At 37.8% G+C, this 16,309-nt stretch overlaps 1 protein-coding gene across 1 annotated transcript; it reads right to left on the bottom strand.

Annotated features, from left to right (window-relative positions):
- Positions 1-238: 238 nt before the first annotated feature.
- Positions 239-15,190, bottom strand: SMPDL3A (sphingomyelin phosphodiesterase acid like 3A). The gene is made up of 8 exons (XM_054569892.1): positions 15,000-15,190; positions 10,560-10,773; positions 9,814-9,958; positions 5,536-5,632; positions 4,611-4,780; positions 3,962-4,142; positions 2,480-2,604; positions 239-820 (listed from the first exon to the last, which is right to left on the bottom strand). The coding sequence occupies exons 1-8, from the start codon at positions 15,109-15,111 to the stop codon at positions 500-502; spliced, it is 1,365 nt and encodes a 454-aa protein (XP_054425867.1). The 5' UTR covers positions 15,112-15,190; the 3' UTR covers positions 239-499.
- Positions 15,191-16,309: the final 1,119 nt, after the last annotated feature.

Genomic DNA, 16,309 nt, shown 5'->3' with positions numbered 1-16,309 from the left:
TCTCTCCTTAAAAGTTAGCACTACTAAAATGTGAAGACAGATAACACCTGTCTGGTGACGTGTCATAGAGTCTGGCCCTAACGAGACAATGGTGTTTTCCCCAAAGAAGATGGTGCATGTCAGTAGCGTTAACCTCAGTTTACACATGACGTTTAAATATATTAAGAATCAGTCATCATACTTAGGAAGAAACCATTTGCTTTAATGTAAAAATGACAATTTCAACAAGAGTATAAATTACATATAATTATATATACTGGAAGACAGAAAAATTTACATCCAGACATCATTCTAGTAATGGGCAGTTTAAATATATTCAATGTAATAAAAATTTAGAATATTAAAAATATCTACATTTGGACATCATAAAAAGGAAAACAAAGAAAGGAATTCTGTTTGCCCACTCAGTAACTCACAAAGACTTAAGGGAACGATTTCCACAAACTGATCTCAGAAACAGAACAATGTTACATTTCCTATGAACAAAAGTTGTGCAGTACTATAGACTGTGCCTTATATAATAATATTGTTTGAGGCAATCTTCATAGGTATCATGATCAAGGCCCATAATTGCACATATTTGAAAGGCCTTACATTTCTCATTGCAAATTGCACTGCTGTCATAACTCACAAAGAAGTAATTATAGTATTTTATAAACTTCTTACTGTCTGGGGTTGCAAATTCTTTCGCTAATCCATACAAACTTTTTGGCTGCAAATCTTCAATGTCATAAGTCTGGGTCAAGATATACTCCAGCATCCAGTTGGATTCTCCCTTTAGATTAGCATCTGTCAGGTTCAAGTAATACTGCAAAATATCCTACAGTCAAAAACAGCAAGAAAGCCTGGTTCATTTTGGGGCCCTTAAAGTATTGTACAGCAAGAAGAGTCCTTACTAGGATTGGTGTGACGTTCTTAACTTAAAGTTGTAGGCATTAAAAAAGGTGAGAATTGGTTTGTTCTTTTGTTGTTTTTTTTTTAAAAAGCAGTCCCAATAGAAGATCTACATTACCTTTTTTGTTTTAAAAATAATGAAAGAATATAACATAAAATAATCTAAATTATAGAGAGATGTACAAAATAAAAAGCCTTCGATTCACAAACCCCAGGAGTAACCAACGCTAATAGTGTTGTACATATCAGTGGTGTACTGGAGGCAGCTTGTAATACCCAGATCACAAGAGCCTACTGTCAGATTTTCAGGAATCTTGTGAGTTAGTTGATATTGGCAGCTATCAACTTTGGCATCTTGAAATTGGCCATGATGGGAGTATTTACACTGTGGGATTCGGCAAACACTAAAATCAAAGTGCTTTATTTCCCCCAGTGAACAGATTGTTAAACATTTACCAGCACTCTGGTGTATGTGTGTTGCTCTAGACTTTGTGGACAAAATAAATATTTAGAATATATATACCTATTTTCTATTTTTTGGTTTAAAAAAATGAAGTCATATTATGCAAACTGTTTTGTACTTTTAAAAATTACTGAGTGCTTTATCAGGGACATGATTCTATGTCAGTATATGTATATATGCATGTGCATATCTAAGGTTCACATCCAAAAATAAGCAACTAAGAGTTGTAAAACAACTCCTTTGAACTAGTTTATCTGTCGATTGTTTTATTTCCTCATTTAATCTAATGTTTATGGATTAAATTAGATTTCCCCTGCCCTACCTCTTTCATAAAAACCGGCTCTACGAAATAAAAGTTACCTCTTATAAAATTTACCTAGAAAAAAAGAGGCAGTGACATCAATAGACACTTTAATAAGTTCTTTTCCATTTATAATTGTTGAAAGGGGTACCACCCATAAGCTAAAAACCCAGTCTTTCAATGTTACGTTTATCTAAAGCAGAGTCATTTACAATCTCCAGAGAATTTTTACCACAAAAATAAATGTTCAACTCATTTTCTTTACAAAAAAAATTTGCCAACAATACTGAGAACTTACTATGGGCCAAGAATTTTTCTCAGTGATTTATATGTATTTGTTTAATCCTCACAGCAACTCAGTGAAGTGAGTTATATTTTAATCCCCATTTTACAGAGGAATAGACTCCGACAGAGATGTTAGGTAATACGGCCCATGAGAAAGTATGGGTTCCAAACCTATACATACCTTCACAGCTATGTTCTAAGGAAGAGAAATTAATAACAAATATGGCTTAGTGAAAAGTTTCAACAGGTATACAAGTCCACAGAAAGGACACTACCTGATGAAAACTTCATCTAATTAAATATGAAGTCTTTAGAAGAGAACTTTTAGAAAAACAGCCCCCCCAAGGCTGACCTCATATGCCCATACCTGGAAAGGGCTGACACTCCAAATATATATTAAAAAAGGAAAGACATCACAAGATTTTAAGCCTAATACAGAACTCACATAGCTATGCTGAAAACATTCAACTATACTAAATGAAAACTACAAAGACATGCATAAGCATAGGGTTAATTCTGAAATTGTATCAACTTACCAATAATTTATAATCATGAGGATCATACTGAAATAGTCTGACACCAGGGTAGTTGGTCTGTTTTTGTAAAGCACCCTTCACTGGGGTAATAGCAGGAGCCACAAACAAAGAATTCATTGGGTTTCCTGGACAGAACATGTGCACATAGAAATATATTTTTTTTTAGAAATTGAGTTTAATTTATTAAAAATATGAACAAGTTCCAGATTAAGAGATTAACAGACATAATAGCCAAGGATATATGATCCTTGATGGATCCTGACTTGAAACAACTGCAAAAAGACACTTTTTGAGAAAATAGGGACATTTTTATTATGGATTAGTATTAGATGATAGAAAAGAATTATCACTTATTTTGTTAGATAAATTAATGGTATGATTATGTAAATTACTCTTGTACTTTAGCAATGCAGACAGAAGCATGTAGGGCTAAAACATCTGATGTTAAGATTCACTTTCAGCTACTTCAGGGAAAAGAAAACTAAAAAATGGATAGGTAAAATGTGGCAAAATCTTAATAGAGTTAAATATAAATGATGGTATATGGGTTTTTTAAATCATTGTCTCTGCTTTTTATATATTTGAAAATTTTCATAATAAAAAGTTCAAGTTGTTACAAGGATACGCAATAAAAACGCAAAACTAGTTTGTTCTGTACCTCTACCACAGATGATATTCCAATAATTACACAATAAAAATTTGATTAAAGTGTCACCAGGTTTTATACATATCATAGAACTAAATTTCTTTCTGAGTTAAAGAGCTATACAATTCTGAAAAACGATCATTTTTACCAAGCTCACTCATTCTAGATGAAAGAGGTAAAGCTTTTCAAAAATGTTACCCAATTACTGAAAAAAAAAAATACATATTGATTTTTCTCTTGGCTGACTACTGTAAAATCAGCAGTCTTGTTTTGTTAACTCTTAGTTTTCTGCCCTCATGCAGGAGTAATTTTTTAAAATAATCATTGCTTTGTTTGATGCTAGAGTTTCTTCTACTTTTTTCTTTTAAAGATGAGTAGATGACAATGTTGATAAGCACTTAAAAATAAGAGCTCATTATGTTTTACTTTAAGCCAAGAGTAAATTGTGCTTTGCTTTTTAAATTAGTAGAACTAAAACAAGTCATCTCGAAAGAAGCTTGAGTCTAGCAGGTAAATATCAAGCAGTAATATTTCTGTAAACTTCAGGATGTAAAAGAAAATCTGAGTGAGCTGAAGGATTCAGGGAATTTTGTGTTGTGCTGATGACAATCAAATGGCAGTGGTCCTGTGGAGCAAATAGGAAGAAACCCAACTGCAAGCCTGACTACGGCTTGTTCACTCACCACACCACTACAGAAGGCAGTTAAGTAAAACCTGGTGCTGGCAGGTTGATTTAATGAAACATTTGGTTCACTAAATCAGTAAAAACTACCAGAGGTCTGCTGCTATGCTCTAGCATCTTGGATTGGGGAGATACAAACAAAATGTCACATTACCTTTTTTATCTGAAAGAACCATAATGCTGTCTCTGTGAGTGTGTCCATAAAATTGTCCTGCAATGATATTGCTGTATCTTCTAAAAATATCTATCAGTTTCTCATTATAGTATTCTCTCATGGCTGTAGTGCTCATTGAATAGGGCAGATACCCCACTGGAACATGTGCTATGATGTACACCTGGGGACAGAAACACAGGAGGACAGAGGAGAATCTTTCTGCACATTTGTCATAACATGTGTTATGACAAAACGGCACTGAGATACTTAAAAGTATATTGACTAAAATTTAGATAGCAAATATACCATCTTTCCTATTTATTACCAAGATGAAATTAGAAAAATATTAATTTCACTATATTTGCACTTGTCTCATTTAAATTACACTGTTGATATTATATAACTGTGACATTGGTCACAATTTTTTCAATATCAGCCTTTTTTAAAACAACTGATGTCAATCAATCCTCAAAACATAAAAGCAAAACAAAATAAATCAAATAACAGAAATAAATCATAATGTTTCATATGAAAACATCTGAAAATTGTAATACTTTTATTACTTTCCAAACCCCCACCCTCAAGTTCAATGAATACACAAATTTAGCCCTCTGTTTATCCCCTGATGATTTCGGTCTATGAAATCTACCTTCTCCTTATTTTGCTGAGAGATATTCAGTGTATTTTCTAGCCATTCTAATTGATTTGCTGGGTCACTCCTATTCAGGGTCACAATATCTGGGCCATAGTACAAGTTTGTGTTTAGACTGATGATCCTCAGGTTCAGGTTAGTTGAAACTTTCTGTGAATAAAAGCCACCTATAAAAACAAATTTAAACACATTTTAGAAAAACACACACAGGTATGCAGTCACTGTGAATGAAAATTCTTAATTAAGGTTTACAAGCCAGTCAAGATGGTTATACTCATTTCTCATTGTTTAGTTCATGCATACATAGGCAGTTGTTAGATAAGAATCAGGTTTAACAAACATTTACTGAAAACCTACCATGTGCCAGGTCCAAGGCTGGCACTTTCATACACAGAGGTAACAAGAGTTGTTTCTAATATTCAGATGAAAATAAAATTAAACATATTGACGCTAGGCAATGGCACTGAATTTTGTAACAGAAAAGTTACTGTATGAACTCCTATTTTTGTACGATTGGAGAAGATGAGAATTTTGTGAAATACAAAATCCAAAGAATGAGAACACACAAGGATCTTGCCAGAGCCGACTGAAGAAATGGCAGACAAAGCAGAGCTGCTACAATCTCCATGGAGGTAAGGCTTAAAGGGATAACCACACTGATACCAGCAAACCAGTGGTGGCAGAACACCCGGGAGCCTGCTGTCAGAGCTGGCCACCGAGAAGGCCTTTCTGTGTTTGCCCTGGGCCCCCTCGCCGTCCATGCCTCTCTCCTCTCAGCCTTCCAACATGACTAATGGCCTCCAGAAAATCTGGGTACAGAGGCTCTCCAGAAGTGGCACACCCAAGCAAACATTAAAGATCAAGTCTAAACAACATGAATAACAATAGAGGCAAAAGAGGAATGAGTATACCTTTCCCTTACCTTTCCTTAAAGTCTGAATAGCTTCTTCATCTAGCCATGGTTTCCAGAGGTTTGCTACCGCATTGTATACCTTGCTGGTGAACGAAGGCAGCTGATCCTGGCCACAAATAATATAATTCGCCATTGAAACTCTAAAGAATTGAACATTGCTTGAGTGCTTACTACTACGTTAAGCATTTGAAAATGCAAAGAGGAATACTAGATGGATTTAATCATCAAGAAATCTATAACTTAGTTGGTGAGACAGGGACAAAATATAATCAATCACCTGTAAGACAAGGCACTGGGTGCCACTGCAGAGGTTCTGGGAGTGTAGAAGAAAGAACAACCAAGTCTGGTCCAAAGAGTCAGTGGGGAGAGAGAAGGGAGCATTTGATCCAGGCCTTGAATAATCATTCATCAAGTTGAGAGAAAAAGCGACCAAACAGAGAAGAACAAATATCTAAAGATTTCACTTATATGTGGAACTTAAAAACAAAACAAATGAACAAAGCAAAACAGAAACAGATCCACAGGCATAGAGAACTGACGGTCGCCACAGAGGAAGGACAAAGGATGTGAAAGGGAAGAAGAGGTACAAGTTTCCAGTTATAAAAGCAGTAAGTTCACAGAAATGTACAGCATAGGGAATATGGTCAATAATATCATAATAGCCTAGTACAGTGTCAGATGATTACTAGACTTATCATGGTGACCACTTTGTTAGGTATATAAATGTCACATCACCATCATACATCCCAAAATAATATGTTGTATACTGACAATATTTTCTTAAAAAGGCAAAAAACAATCATTGACACAAAGACAGTGCCATACACTTGTACAGAGAAGAGAATTCATTTTAGTGTGACCAGGGTATAGAATGGATGTGAAAGTGTGCTCATTAAAGAGACACAGAGGCAGCTTTGGGCCTGACCATGCAGGGCTTAGTGTGCCCTAAGGAAGGAGCGGAGAAAATGAGATCAAATCCTCTGACGTGCTAACACTAGTATAAAGCTTCTTAACTTCTTAAAGATTTATAACAACAAAAGTTTGATTTGAAGAAGTCTCTTATGTCAACCTACATTTTATCAACATGCTTTTGATTTTTAATAGTGTACTAGGTGTATAAAACATTACTTTTATTGCTATAAAGTATTTTATCATCTTATTTTATCATATTACAATAAAGTATGGTGATATAAGCTCTAGGAAAGTAAAAAACAAAACTTTAAAAACGTAGATACCAAATAAAAGCCCAGAAATCATTTGTAAAATTGGATAATTGCTCCTATTTTTTCTTTTAAAAAGTTATAATGAAAAACTGATGCCATTTGATTCACTATCATTATTTCCTTCTGTATTAGTCATAGAGACCTATTTCTTAAAGGAGTTTCCCTGTCAGCATTAATTAAAATGCTTAGTTATTTTTCAAGATGACATCCAAGTCACATTAGTTCCTAATGCATATGCCTAATACATGACGAAAGTATAAATATATTCAGAGCAAGTAATAACCAAATGACTTGTTTTAACTGGAATTATCCAAAGCAGATTTTCAGCTTCTCTCAAAGATCAGAGTCATCTGTCTGAAAATTATACAATGGCTTAGGCCAGTCTATATTCTGATTAAAAATTGGTCATCATCATCACCATCATCAAAAACCATGAAGGCTTAGCCATTTGTTTACTTTGAGAGGGAAGCCAAAATACTGATACGGTCATGTGGAATCTGCAGTTATATATATATATATAAAACTCGAGACTTTTCTCTTTAAGTATGTGGAATATCAGCACCAGAAAGGTTAGGTGATTTAACCAAGGAGAACCGGTCAGTCACAGAGCTGCGTCTAAACCCCAGGTCTTTGCACCATCACACTTACATCCAATTATCTATTGCGCCATGCTGTCATTTCTGTCCTTTTGGGCTGGGACATGACCACCGCCAAGAAATGAGGTATACAGTGGGACCCACCCAAAAGTTTCGTGGCACCCGCCTTACCAGTTTAGGGGTAAATGAGGACCCTGGCCCAGACTGCTTTCTTGGGTGGCAACTGGAAGGAATCCCTGGACTGCCCACACTAATATCAACTTCTGATGAAATGGGTGGGGACGTGCATCTGTACATGCATACTTATGGAGCTATGTTTAGGGGCAAGTTTATGGGTCTTTAATGGGAATAACACTTGCCATTTTTATTTGTCACTAACATTCACCAGAATTCAACCTTAGAGATCAATCTCTAGTAAAATTTTTGTGGGCTTTTCATGTTACATTTGACATTCCTGAAATGTAACATGTGTGGTGGAAGGATGGGAGTGGAATAATAGAAAGATTTTCAGATATAAAGTCATAAGGTAGAAAGAGAATAAAATTAATTAAGGTATATAGGCTGTGCAACGTACCTTAGTTGTATATATAATAGGATATATTTAGAAGTTGTATAGTACCTACATTTTTTAATTATTAAAAGATGTGATATCATGATTTCATAAAAGGAAGACAGAGATCAAAGTAAAGAGAAAAAATTCCTAAAAAGAGTTAGGAAAAATGGACCATATGTCACAGCTTAATGCTATAACCCCCACTACTCTACTTACTGAGGGCTTACTATGTGCCAGGTAGGAAGCTATGCCTTTTTCATACAGTGTCTCTAATTCTCGCAAAAACTGTACAAAGAGGACATTATTGCTCTTATTTACAAATGAGTGACCTGTGCATCAGGGACGTTAAGTGAAATATCCAAGTTGGTCAAGCTATTAGAAGCAAGGCAGGATAAGAATTTAAATTCTAGTAAATGTGATTCTAAATCCCACTCTTCCACTGTACCAGTCTTTCTGTCACCTAAAGAACATCAAAACAATGGGTATACCTGCTGGCTCCTGGAGACTGTTCATCCCCAAGCCTCTGCACTGTGTGGTCTAACATCTCAATGGTAACAAAAGTTGACCACTGATTGAAAGGCCAACTCAAGAAGACTCGCACGTTGTTCATCTGAAGACTGGAGGCCAGTGCCAAGAGGTCACTTGAAACTTAAGCTCATCCTAAAGCACAACTTTTCAAAATCACTGTATTCAAGTTAGATGAACTAATATAATCAAAACCCTCCTGAAGCATCCTTTTTACATGAGATGGAAAACACATTCTAAGTAAAAATAAAAATGTAGAGAAAGAGAAGCATGAAAGTAAACACCGTATTCCAGAGACGTTGAATATGTCAGTCCAGCAAGAGCAAAGGAATGTGAAAGGATGTTGGTCTAACTGCACACAAAAGATCCAGGAGGTGGGCTCTGCCCATGAGTGATTGAACAATCAACTTGACATTTCTAGGCCTCAGTTTTCTCATCTACAAAATGAAGAGTAGATCTAGACGATGGTCAGCATAGTCCTACAATGGGCAAATTAATAAACAGTTTAGGCTTATGAGTAATACAGTCTCTGTCACAACTATTCTACTCTGCCATTGGTGCAAAAGAAGCCATAGGCAATAAAGAAAAAATAGCAACAGCTGTGTTTCAATAAGACGTTATTTACAAAAACAAGTGGCAGGCCAGTTAGGACAACAGGCTGTAGTCTGCCAACCTCTGAATTAAACAATAATTTTTGAGATTTCTTGAATCTGCACATATCTAAGATTCTATACTACTACAACAAGACCCTGAAACTAAGGCTGGTATCCAGCTGTTATGCACCAGCTGCTTAACAAACAGCTGCTCTGATAAGCTGAAACTCGGCCGTATCAGGCAGTAAATATTCTGAATACAGTCTCTGCTTTGAATCACATATTAATTACTCAATAAACCAATTAGACTTAAATGTTAACCTCCCTCTTTTGTTCTTTAAGATAGTTGCTATGTTTTTTAAAGTTTTCAATCACAATCTCTCTAAAGTTAGGGTGTGGAGAGCTTTGTATGCCTAATTGAAATTCTGAAAAATGTATACATTTGTCAACACCAACTTACCTTGTTAACTTTATCATGGAAATGCAAATAAATAACAAAATTACTCAAAAGAAAGGAGAAATTAGGAGGGAGTACAAAGGAAAACAAAAATAGTCCACAGATTAGATAATGTGCTTCCAAAAACTGAGTCTGGACATAACGTTGTATGACTTATTAAGAGTCACTTTTAAGTCCTCAAAAGACTCGTCTTGCCTTCGTGGATGGTTGACATTAAGAACACGCTCTGCCTCGATGAGCCTCACTCCCATGCCCTACGTCAGCTAGTCATTGTCATAATTTTGACACTACTGATGGGAAAAATCATTTAAGCACTTCTGGAAGGTGAGGTCAAATTTACCTGTGGCCAATAATCATGATTACCCAGTGCAGGGAAAACCTGGAGGTTTGGAAAGAGACTTTGGATAGTGGTTGTCATATTAGCAATCACTGTGATGACTGTGTCCGTTGAAAGTTCATGGACTGGAACATGAGGTGGACTATCCCTGAAAGTGAAAAAGAATCACAGAGGACAAAATCAGTTTCTATCAAAAGTCACTAGACTTATATGTGATGCCTTTCTGTGTACTATCATTCAGACCTCCACCATAAAACAACAGATATAGTTAAGTGAATTGATAAACTACCCTTCATTTACCTTTTTTTCCCACAAAGAATCTTATTTTAAAAATTTGTGTAATAAAAAAAAACAACTAGAAATCTCATTCTATTTTATTGCCTGACTTGATTTATGAGAGATAAAAATCTTTAGTAAATTAAAAGCACAGATTCCAGTGCCCAAATGCCTGGATTCAAATCCCTGCTTTGCCACTTAATAAGTTGTGTGTACTTGGGCGAGTTACTTAGACGCTCAGTGCCTTCATTTCCTCATCTTTAAAATAGGGATAATAGTAATTATTGTGGTATATACCAAAATTCTGAAACTTTTCTTATCTCTAATGATGTTGATTAATTTGATCTAGTATTTTTTTAAACCCAAATAATTTTTAAAACATAATTAATCTTATGGAATTCATTATTCTAATGAAGCTTAAGACACTATAGATAAATATTGAGTAACTCACGGTACTCAACGTAATGACTTACCCTGTCCATATCATGAAAGACACTTCTTGTCCTGAATTTTTAATAAAATCAAACGCTGACAAGATAAGGTGATATGGAGAATCACACATAACATCTCCAAAAGGGCCAGGATTGGAAGCATTTGTGCCTTTGGATGAAGCACACACTTTTGTGTGGTCCTCTGTGATGTGGTAAGTAGGGTCCAAGTGTAAGTCAGTCACATGCCAAAACTGTCCTGTTGATTAGAGCATAAAGGGTGTTAAATCTACTTCTTTTTTTGGTATCCCTATACAAATACTTACAGTAGGACAGCAGATAGTTGCACCTCACTGAGATGGAGGAAAGCCTTAGTAATTTACGTTCATGGAGGCCCTGAGGCTTAATACAATTCTTCTCTGAGAAGATGAGAAGATGAGAATTCCAAGGAAGAATACACTAGAATTTACTACTTAAATGTATCAAAACTGAAGAGCTCTGTGACAGCATGACCACCTAACAAGACTATATAAAAAATACAAGTTGTTTAATGAAATGTATGGAGACATCCTTCTGGAAGGTCAATAATATTATATTTTGTTTTAAAAGCGTGTCTCCTTTTTTCCAGAATTTAAGGTTTTATAATTTATTATTAAATTTATTACATGCTTCTTGTAGAAAAATTGATGTAGAAATATGATTTGGTTTGTTAGGGTTACACAGTGAATAGATTGCAGAGCCAGAAACTAAACCTCCTATGTTCTTTAAAACCTTGCCTCTCAACATTAATGGGGAAAAAAAAACTTTAATACTAGCTTTAAGCCAAAAACTGTAAATGCCAGAAGTTCTTAAAAGCATTTTAATAGAAGATTATCTTCTATTATATACTTGTACAGCAGAAGCATGGGACAAACAAGTAAAATGCAAACTTTAATCTATACAAAGATAAAAAATGCTAAGTATGTTTGTAAGCAAACACTAGAATAAACCCCAAAGCTGAGGTAATAAAGTAAAATATCGAAAACTGTTCATTTGTTAAGAGAGAGAAAGTAAGTTAGATTTGGGTTGTTTCTTCACAACATTGTTGTGATTTTATAATTCATTTAAGTTCCCAGCTAAGAAGGGGTAAACAAAAGATCCAGAAGTAGACATAAAATAGATATTATGGTCAATTGCTTGGTGTTCAGTCTTCATTTGAAAACATTTGCTGAGAGTGATTTATTTTATTCTATAATGCAGAAAATATTCCAACTTTTATTTCCAGCTTAGATATATTTTATCCAACATACAAATAGAGTTAGTATTTGGCTCACAATCATCCTGGAAGCTGTCCTTCCTTGGCATATAAATATGTAGTGCACCTCATTTTTGTGTAAACATGTATTTTATTATTTGTAAAATGTTAAGTGTAGTAAACAATACACAGAACAGCACAGTGTCGCGGTTAAGAGTGGAGACTCCAGAGTCAAACAGCCTGATTTTGAATCCAAGCTCAATTTACTAATCTAGTTGTTGCAATCTTGCCACAACCCTACTATCACCCTACTATGTGAGGGTCAAGTGACTTAGTAGAAGCAAGGCTCTTAGAAGGTGCCTGGCATCTCGTAAACTCAATGTTAGTTGTACTGCTATTATTTAATAACCCAAGCTTGAATTTGAGATTAAACTTCATTTCCAAGGAAGAGCTAAAATTTTACTGAGTACTTACTATAAATGTAGTACTGCTTTTTTATGCCTTACATATATTAACTCATCCTTATGTCCATTTTACAAATAAAGAACTTCAGCACGCAGAGATCAAGTCCAAGTCACATATATCAAACACAAAAGCGCCAAGATGGGGATAAAAGAAACCTGACTCCAGAAGCCACTTTGCTCTTAACCACTGTACACACTGCCTCTCTGTGTGTGCTCACCTTCCCACATCCTTCTGTCTCATTCGCCTTGTGTAAAGTAGATACTGACAACACCTACAGGAGATACCATGATGATTAAGGAGCATGAGATTATAAATATATTAACTTTTTGTAAAGCAAAACTGGAAACTCATTAAGGATGCATCCCTTTGATATAATTTTGTACCTAGATTTATATATCCCTAGCTTCTAGAATATGTCTGACCTATAGTAGGCTCTCAACAGACATTCTTCAATTAGGCAAAGGCAGATTTCAGAATTTCCTCAAGATCGCATGGTGACTAATCAATGAAAGCTAAACTGGAACCAGACTTGCAGTCCAGTTTCTTTCCACTACATTGCATTTGCCAGACAGATAAGCGAGGAGTAATTACTTAGAGGCACTGAAGGACGTCTTTAGATAGTAGCCAAGAATGGAGCTCTGACAGGTTCTTAACCTGGAATTCATGAATAATGAACCTCACACCTCCAATAAAATTGTATACAAAATGCTGTGTGTGTGTGTGTGTGTGTGTGTGTGTGTGTGTGTGTGTCTCCGTCCAAGACCACAGACCTGGCGTGTGACAGAGCCCACACTCTCACGTAGATTCTCTGGTTAACAATTCAAAGTTCTCTTCACCACACCACAATTACTTCCTTGTTGTGCAGATAATTTTTAAAAAGATTTCCACAAATGTGTATATATATATATATATATGCATGTTATCAACATAGCTAGGGAAATGCTCAGAATTATACAAAAAAAAAGCTTATTTATCTTAAAATGTTTTAATTTACCCTAAAGAGCTTAGTAAACCATAATTCAGATGTCTGAAAATATGGCTGTTTAAAATAGGTGTCTTTTGTTTGTTTATTTCAACCAATAGTCCAGCAGGTCCCGATCCACTAAGCTTAAGAATTGGGGCTAAACACACTCTGGTGACGTTTCCCTGAGCTTTTGTCCTCTGACCACCAGAACTTTACAGGACAGGAAACTGGGACTGGGAATTTGCACAGGCATGCGTGCGCATACACACACACACAACAAATGAGCAGAGGCCAGTCCAGGTGGGTGCTGTAACGAAATCCAAGCATTTTGGGTTGGGAGGAGGGAGGTTACATCAAGTGCAAAAGTATAATAATATATCCAGTGGGAAACTGCTGAGTCAACATGTAAGCAGCTTTTTCTCTTCCCCTTCCTTAGTGACTCAACCTTGTCACTTTCCTACCAAAACACAGAGGTGAGAGTGGAGAGTCACTACAATGAAGCCTTAGGCAATCAGATTCTTAAAAGCAAGTGGTGAACTTGTCATTGGTTGATCTCATGCAGCCAGGACATTTTATATCCAAACCCTAAAAAGCCACCTAATTCATAAAAGCAGGAGCCAGCACATATAAGTGTTTTGGAACAACTTCTTGTTATGACTGGAGGTTGGGAAACCAGATTTACAGTTCTTGTTTTCAAGTGCTTGACAGCTGAGTCATAAAGACGGCTTTCAAAAGGAGGGATTTCTCGAAGAGCATTTCCAAAATCACGTGAGAGAGCAAGAGCTACAGAAATGTTTCCGGACTCAGCATTGCGCTGAGTTTCAGAGACAGCTATGCACTAAAGATAGGACAGCACCCCACCTAACTTCCCCCTTTAAATAACAGAGCAATTATTTTTAAAGAGTTTGGGAGGTGTGGGTACCTTGATCTTTGAAACTGAAGGCTCAGGTGGTATTGTAAAATCTCTCATCCAACATTTATCTATTCCGGACCAGTGGTTCTCAAACTCCAGCGCCTATGAGAACCACCTGGAGAGTTTATTAAACAGATTGTTGGGCCCCAATTTTCGGAGTTTTCGGATTCGATAGGCCAGAGTTGGAGTCGAAAACTTGCACCTCTAACCTCTAACGAGTTTACCCGATGTTGATGCTGCTGGTTCCAGGCCACACTTTGAGAACCACCACTGGAACAGGCACTGTGTTAAGCTTTGAGAACCAATGACGTTGGTCCCGCAGGGAGCCTAGCATCCAGGTAAAGGGAAAAGCAGGCCTCCATGAGTTCTAAAGTAGACTAAGGGGTGGGTGGCATCCAGGCTGTGACCGTACTCTACATTGGGGAGTGGGAAGAAAAGGCCACCAAAGTCGGGGAGCAGGACAGAAGATACCCTGAGTCCCAGTGTACACCCCTGCGGTGCGGCAGAAAGCCTGCAGCTCCCCTTCAGCTCTGAGCTCATTCAAGGCCCTGCGGGACATCCAATTCCCAGCTTTTTTTATGGAGGCTTGCAGCTTTTCCTTCCTTCCCTCCCTGGACACACGAAGTAAACCACTGCGTGGGAGCTGGGTCCAGCTGCCGCGCACCCGCTCGGCAAGGCGCCGCCGGCACGGGTACTTCTCCCGGTGCAGCCGCGACCTGCCCCCCGCGGGGGGGCTTGGCTCTCTGGTCCCTAGCTCTCCCCGTGCTCGGCGCGTTCCAGCCCCGGCTCGCAGGCGTCCCGCTGGAGTCGCTCTGCCTGTCCCGAGCACTTTTCCTGACTTTGAGCGGCCGTTTCCGCCCCAGCGCTCCCAGGCAGCTCGCGGGAGGGAAGGGGTCACAGGTGACTCACCCACCGCCGGAGCGGGGCTCTCGTCGCTGCCCGGCGCCAGGGGCAGTCCGAGTCCGGGCTGGCTCCGACAGAACACCAACAGGCAGCCGAAGAGCGCGTCCAGCAGCGCCATCGCGGGCTGGGGCCACAGCCCTGGGAGACTGGAGCTGTCCTGCGGCCTCAGTCGGACCGTCAGGCCCCGGGGCTGGGGAGGAGGTAGAAGACTGGGATGGTGTAAACGCCCAGCGGTCACGTGCGAGGCCAGTGTGCGGCAACTCGGTTAGCCTGACCTTCCGCAGCTAATGATTACTTAACTTGCCTTTTTGCTTCTTAGCGTCGTGATTTGCCTGGGAAGGAATGTGTTTGACCCAGCCCTAGGGAGACCATCTTTGCTGAATGCCACCAAGCCCTAAACCTGAAGGTCTTCACAGAAGTGACACAGTGAACCTTGAAGTATCCTGATTTAGAGGAGGTCAGCACGGTGCATCTCTGAGTGTGGGGTCTGACCTAGCAGCATCAGCACTACCTGGAAACTCTAGTTAGAAATGAAAATTCCCAGGCTCCAGGCCAACTGAATCAGAGTCTCTGGGGTTGGAGCCCAGTAGTGTGTGTTTTTATAAGCCTTCAGGGTGCTGCTAAAATAATGGTGATGTTTCAGTACCACTTCTCAATGCACTAGATCTTGGAGTTTCGTTTGTTAAAAAACAAAATCAACCAAGTAAACTTGAAGATCAATTTGGCTATATTAAATAATCCAGAAATTGGACAGCATCCAAGGACTCTGGAGAGATTGTACAAGATGAAAGGGTTTTTTTTATAGGAAGCAGGGTGAGATAAGGGAACTATTAACAGAAGAAAATAAAAAATTATTTTTAGAGCAACACTTCTTGGGGATGGGGGAGAAGGCAAGGGTTTTTTATCATGTAAATTGCCTCTTCTTTCCATGGGGGAGTGAAGTAGAGAAAGCCCACATGACCAATTTTCCATTTTGAACCTTTTTCTTCTCATGGCACAATAAGCTAATGACTAAAATTCTGCAGCACAACAAAAAGTATATTTTTTGCCAATCTGACAAAATAAAATAGGTATAATTTTGACTCATTCACACCAGACAGCAATTATTATGTAGGTGGTTGTCATTTTTTTATTTGACTATCTAAGGGAAAAGAGGTCAGTGCCCCTGATTAAATAGATACTGCATGTTTTAAAAATTCCTGTGGCACACCAGTGTACCTCTTGCAGCATACCGGTTGAAAGTTGCTGAATTACCTCATAGGTGTTTACCAGAAAAATTCAGACTGGTTCACTAAAATTATATTTATGGGAGAGAT

This window comes from Pteronotus mesoamericanus, unplaced genomic scaffold (assembly GCF_021234165.1).
Source record: "Pteronotus mesoamericanus isolate MK-2021 breed Mesoamerican mustached bat unplaced genomic scaffold, CSHL_Meso_final contig_20, whole genome shotgun sequence".
NCBI lineage: Eukaryota > Metazoa > Chordata > Mammalia > Chiroptera > Mormoopidae > Pteronotus > Pteronotus mesoamericanus.
The sequence above is the reverse complement of the archived record's forward strand: the minus strand, read 5'-3'. Positions and strand labels throughout refer to the sequence as shown.

Bases quoted from the DNA above. Each gene is read 5' to 3' on its own strand.
- SMPDL3A (XM_054569892.1), bottom strand. From the start codon at position 15,111: ATGGCGCTGCTGGACGCGCTCTTCGGCTGCCTGTTGGTGTTCTGTCGG. The intron at 5,633-9,813 runs GTAAATTTGACC...ATTTGTGGCCAG, and splicing joins ATCATGATTATTGGCCACAG to GATCAGCTGCCTTCGTTCAC. The intron at 4,143-4,610 runs GTAGATTTCATA...TTCTGTCCCCAG, and splicing joins CTCAGCAAAATAAGGAGAAG to GTGTACATCATAGCACATGT.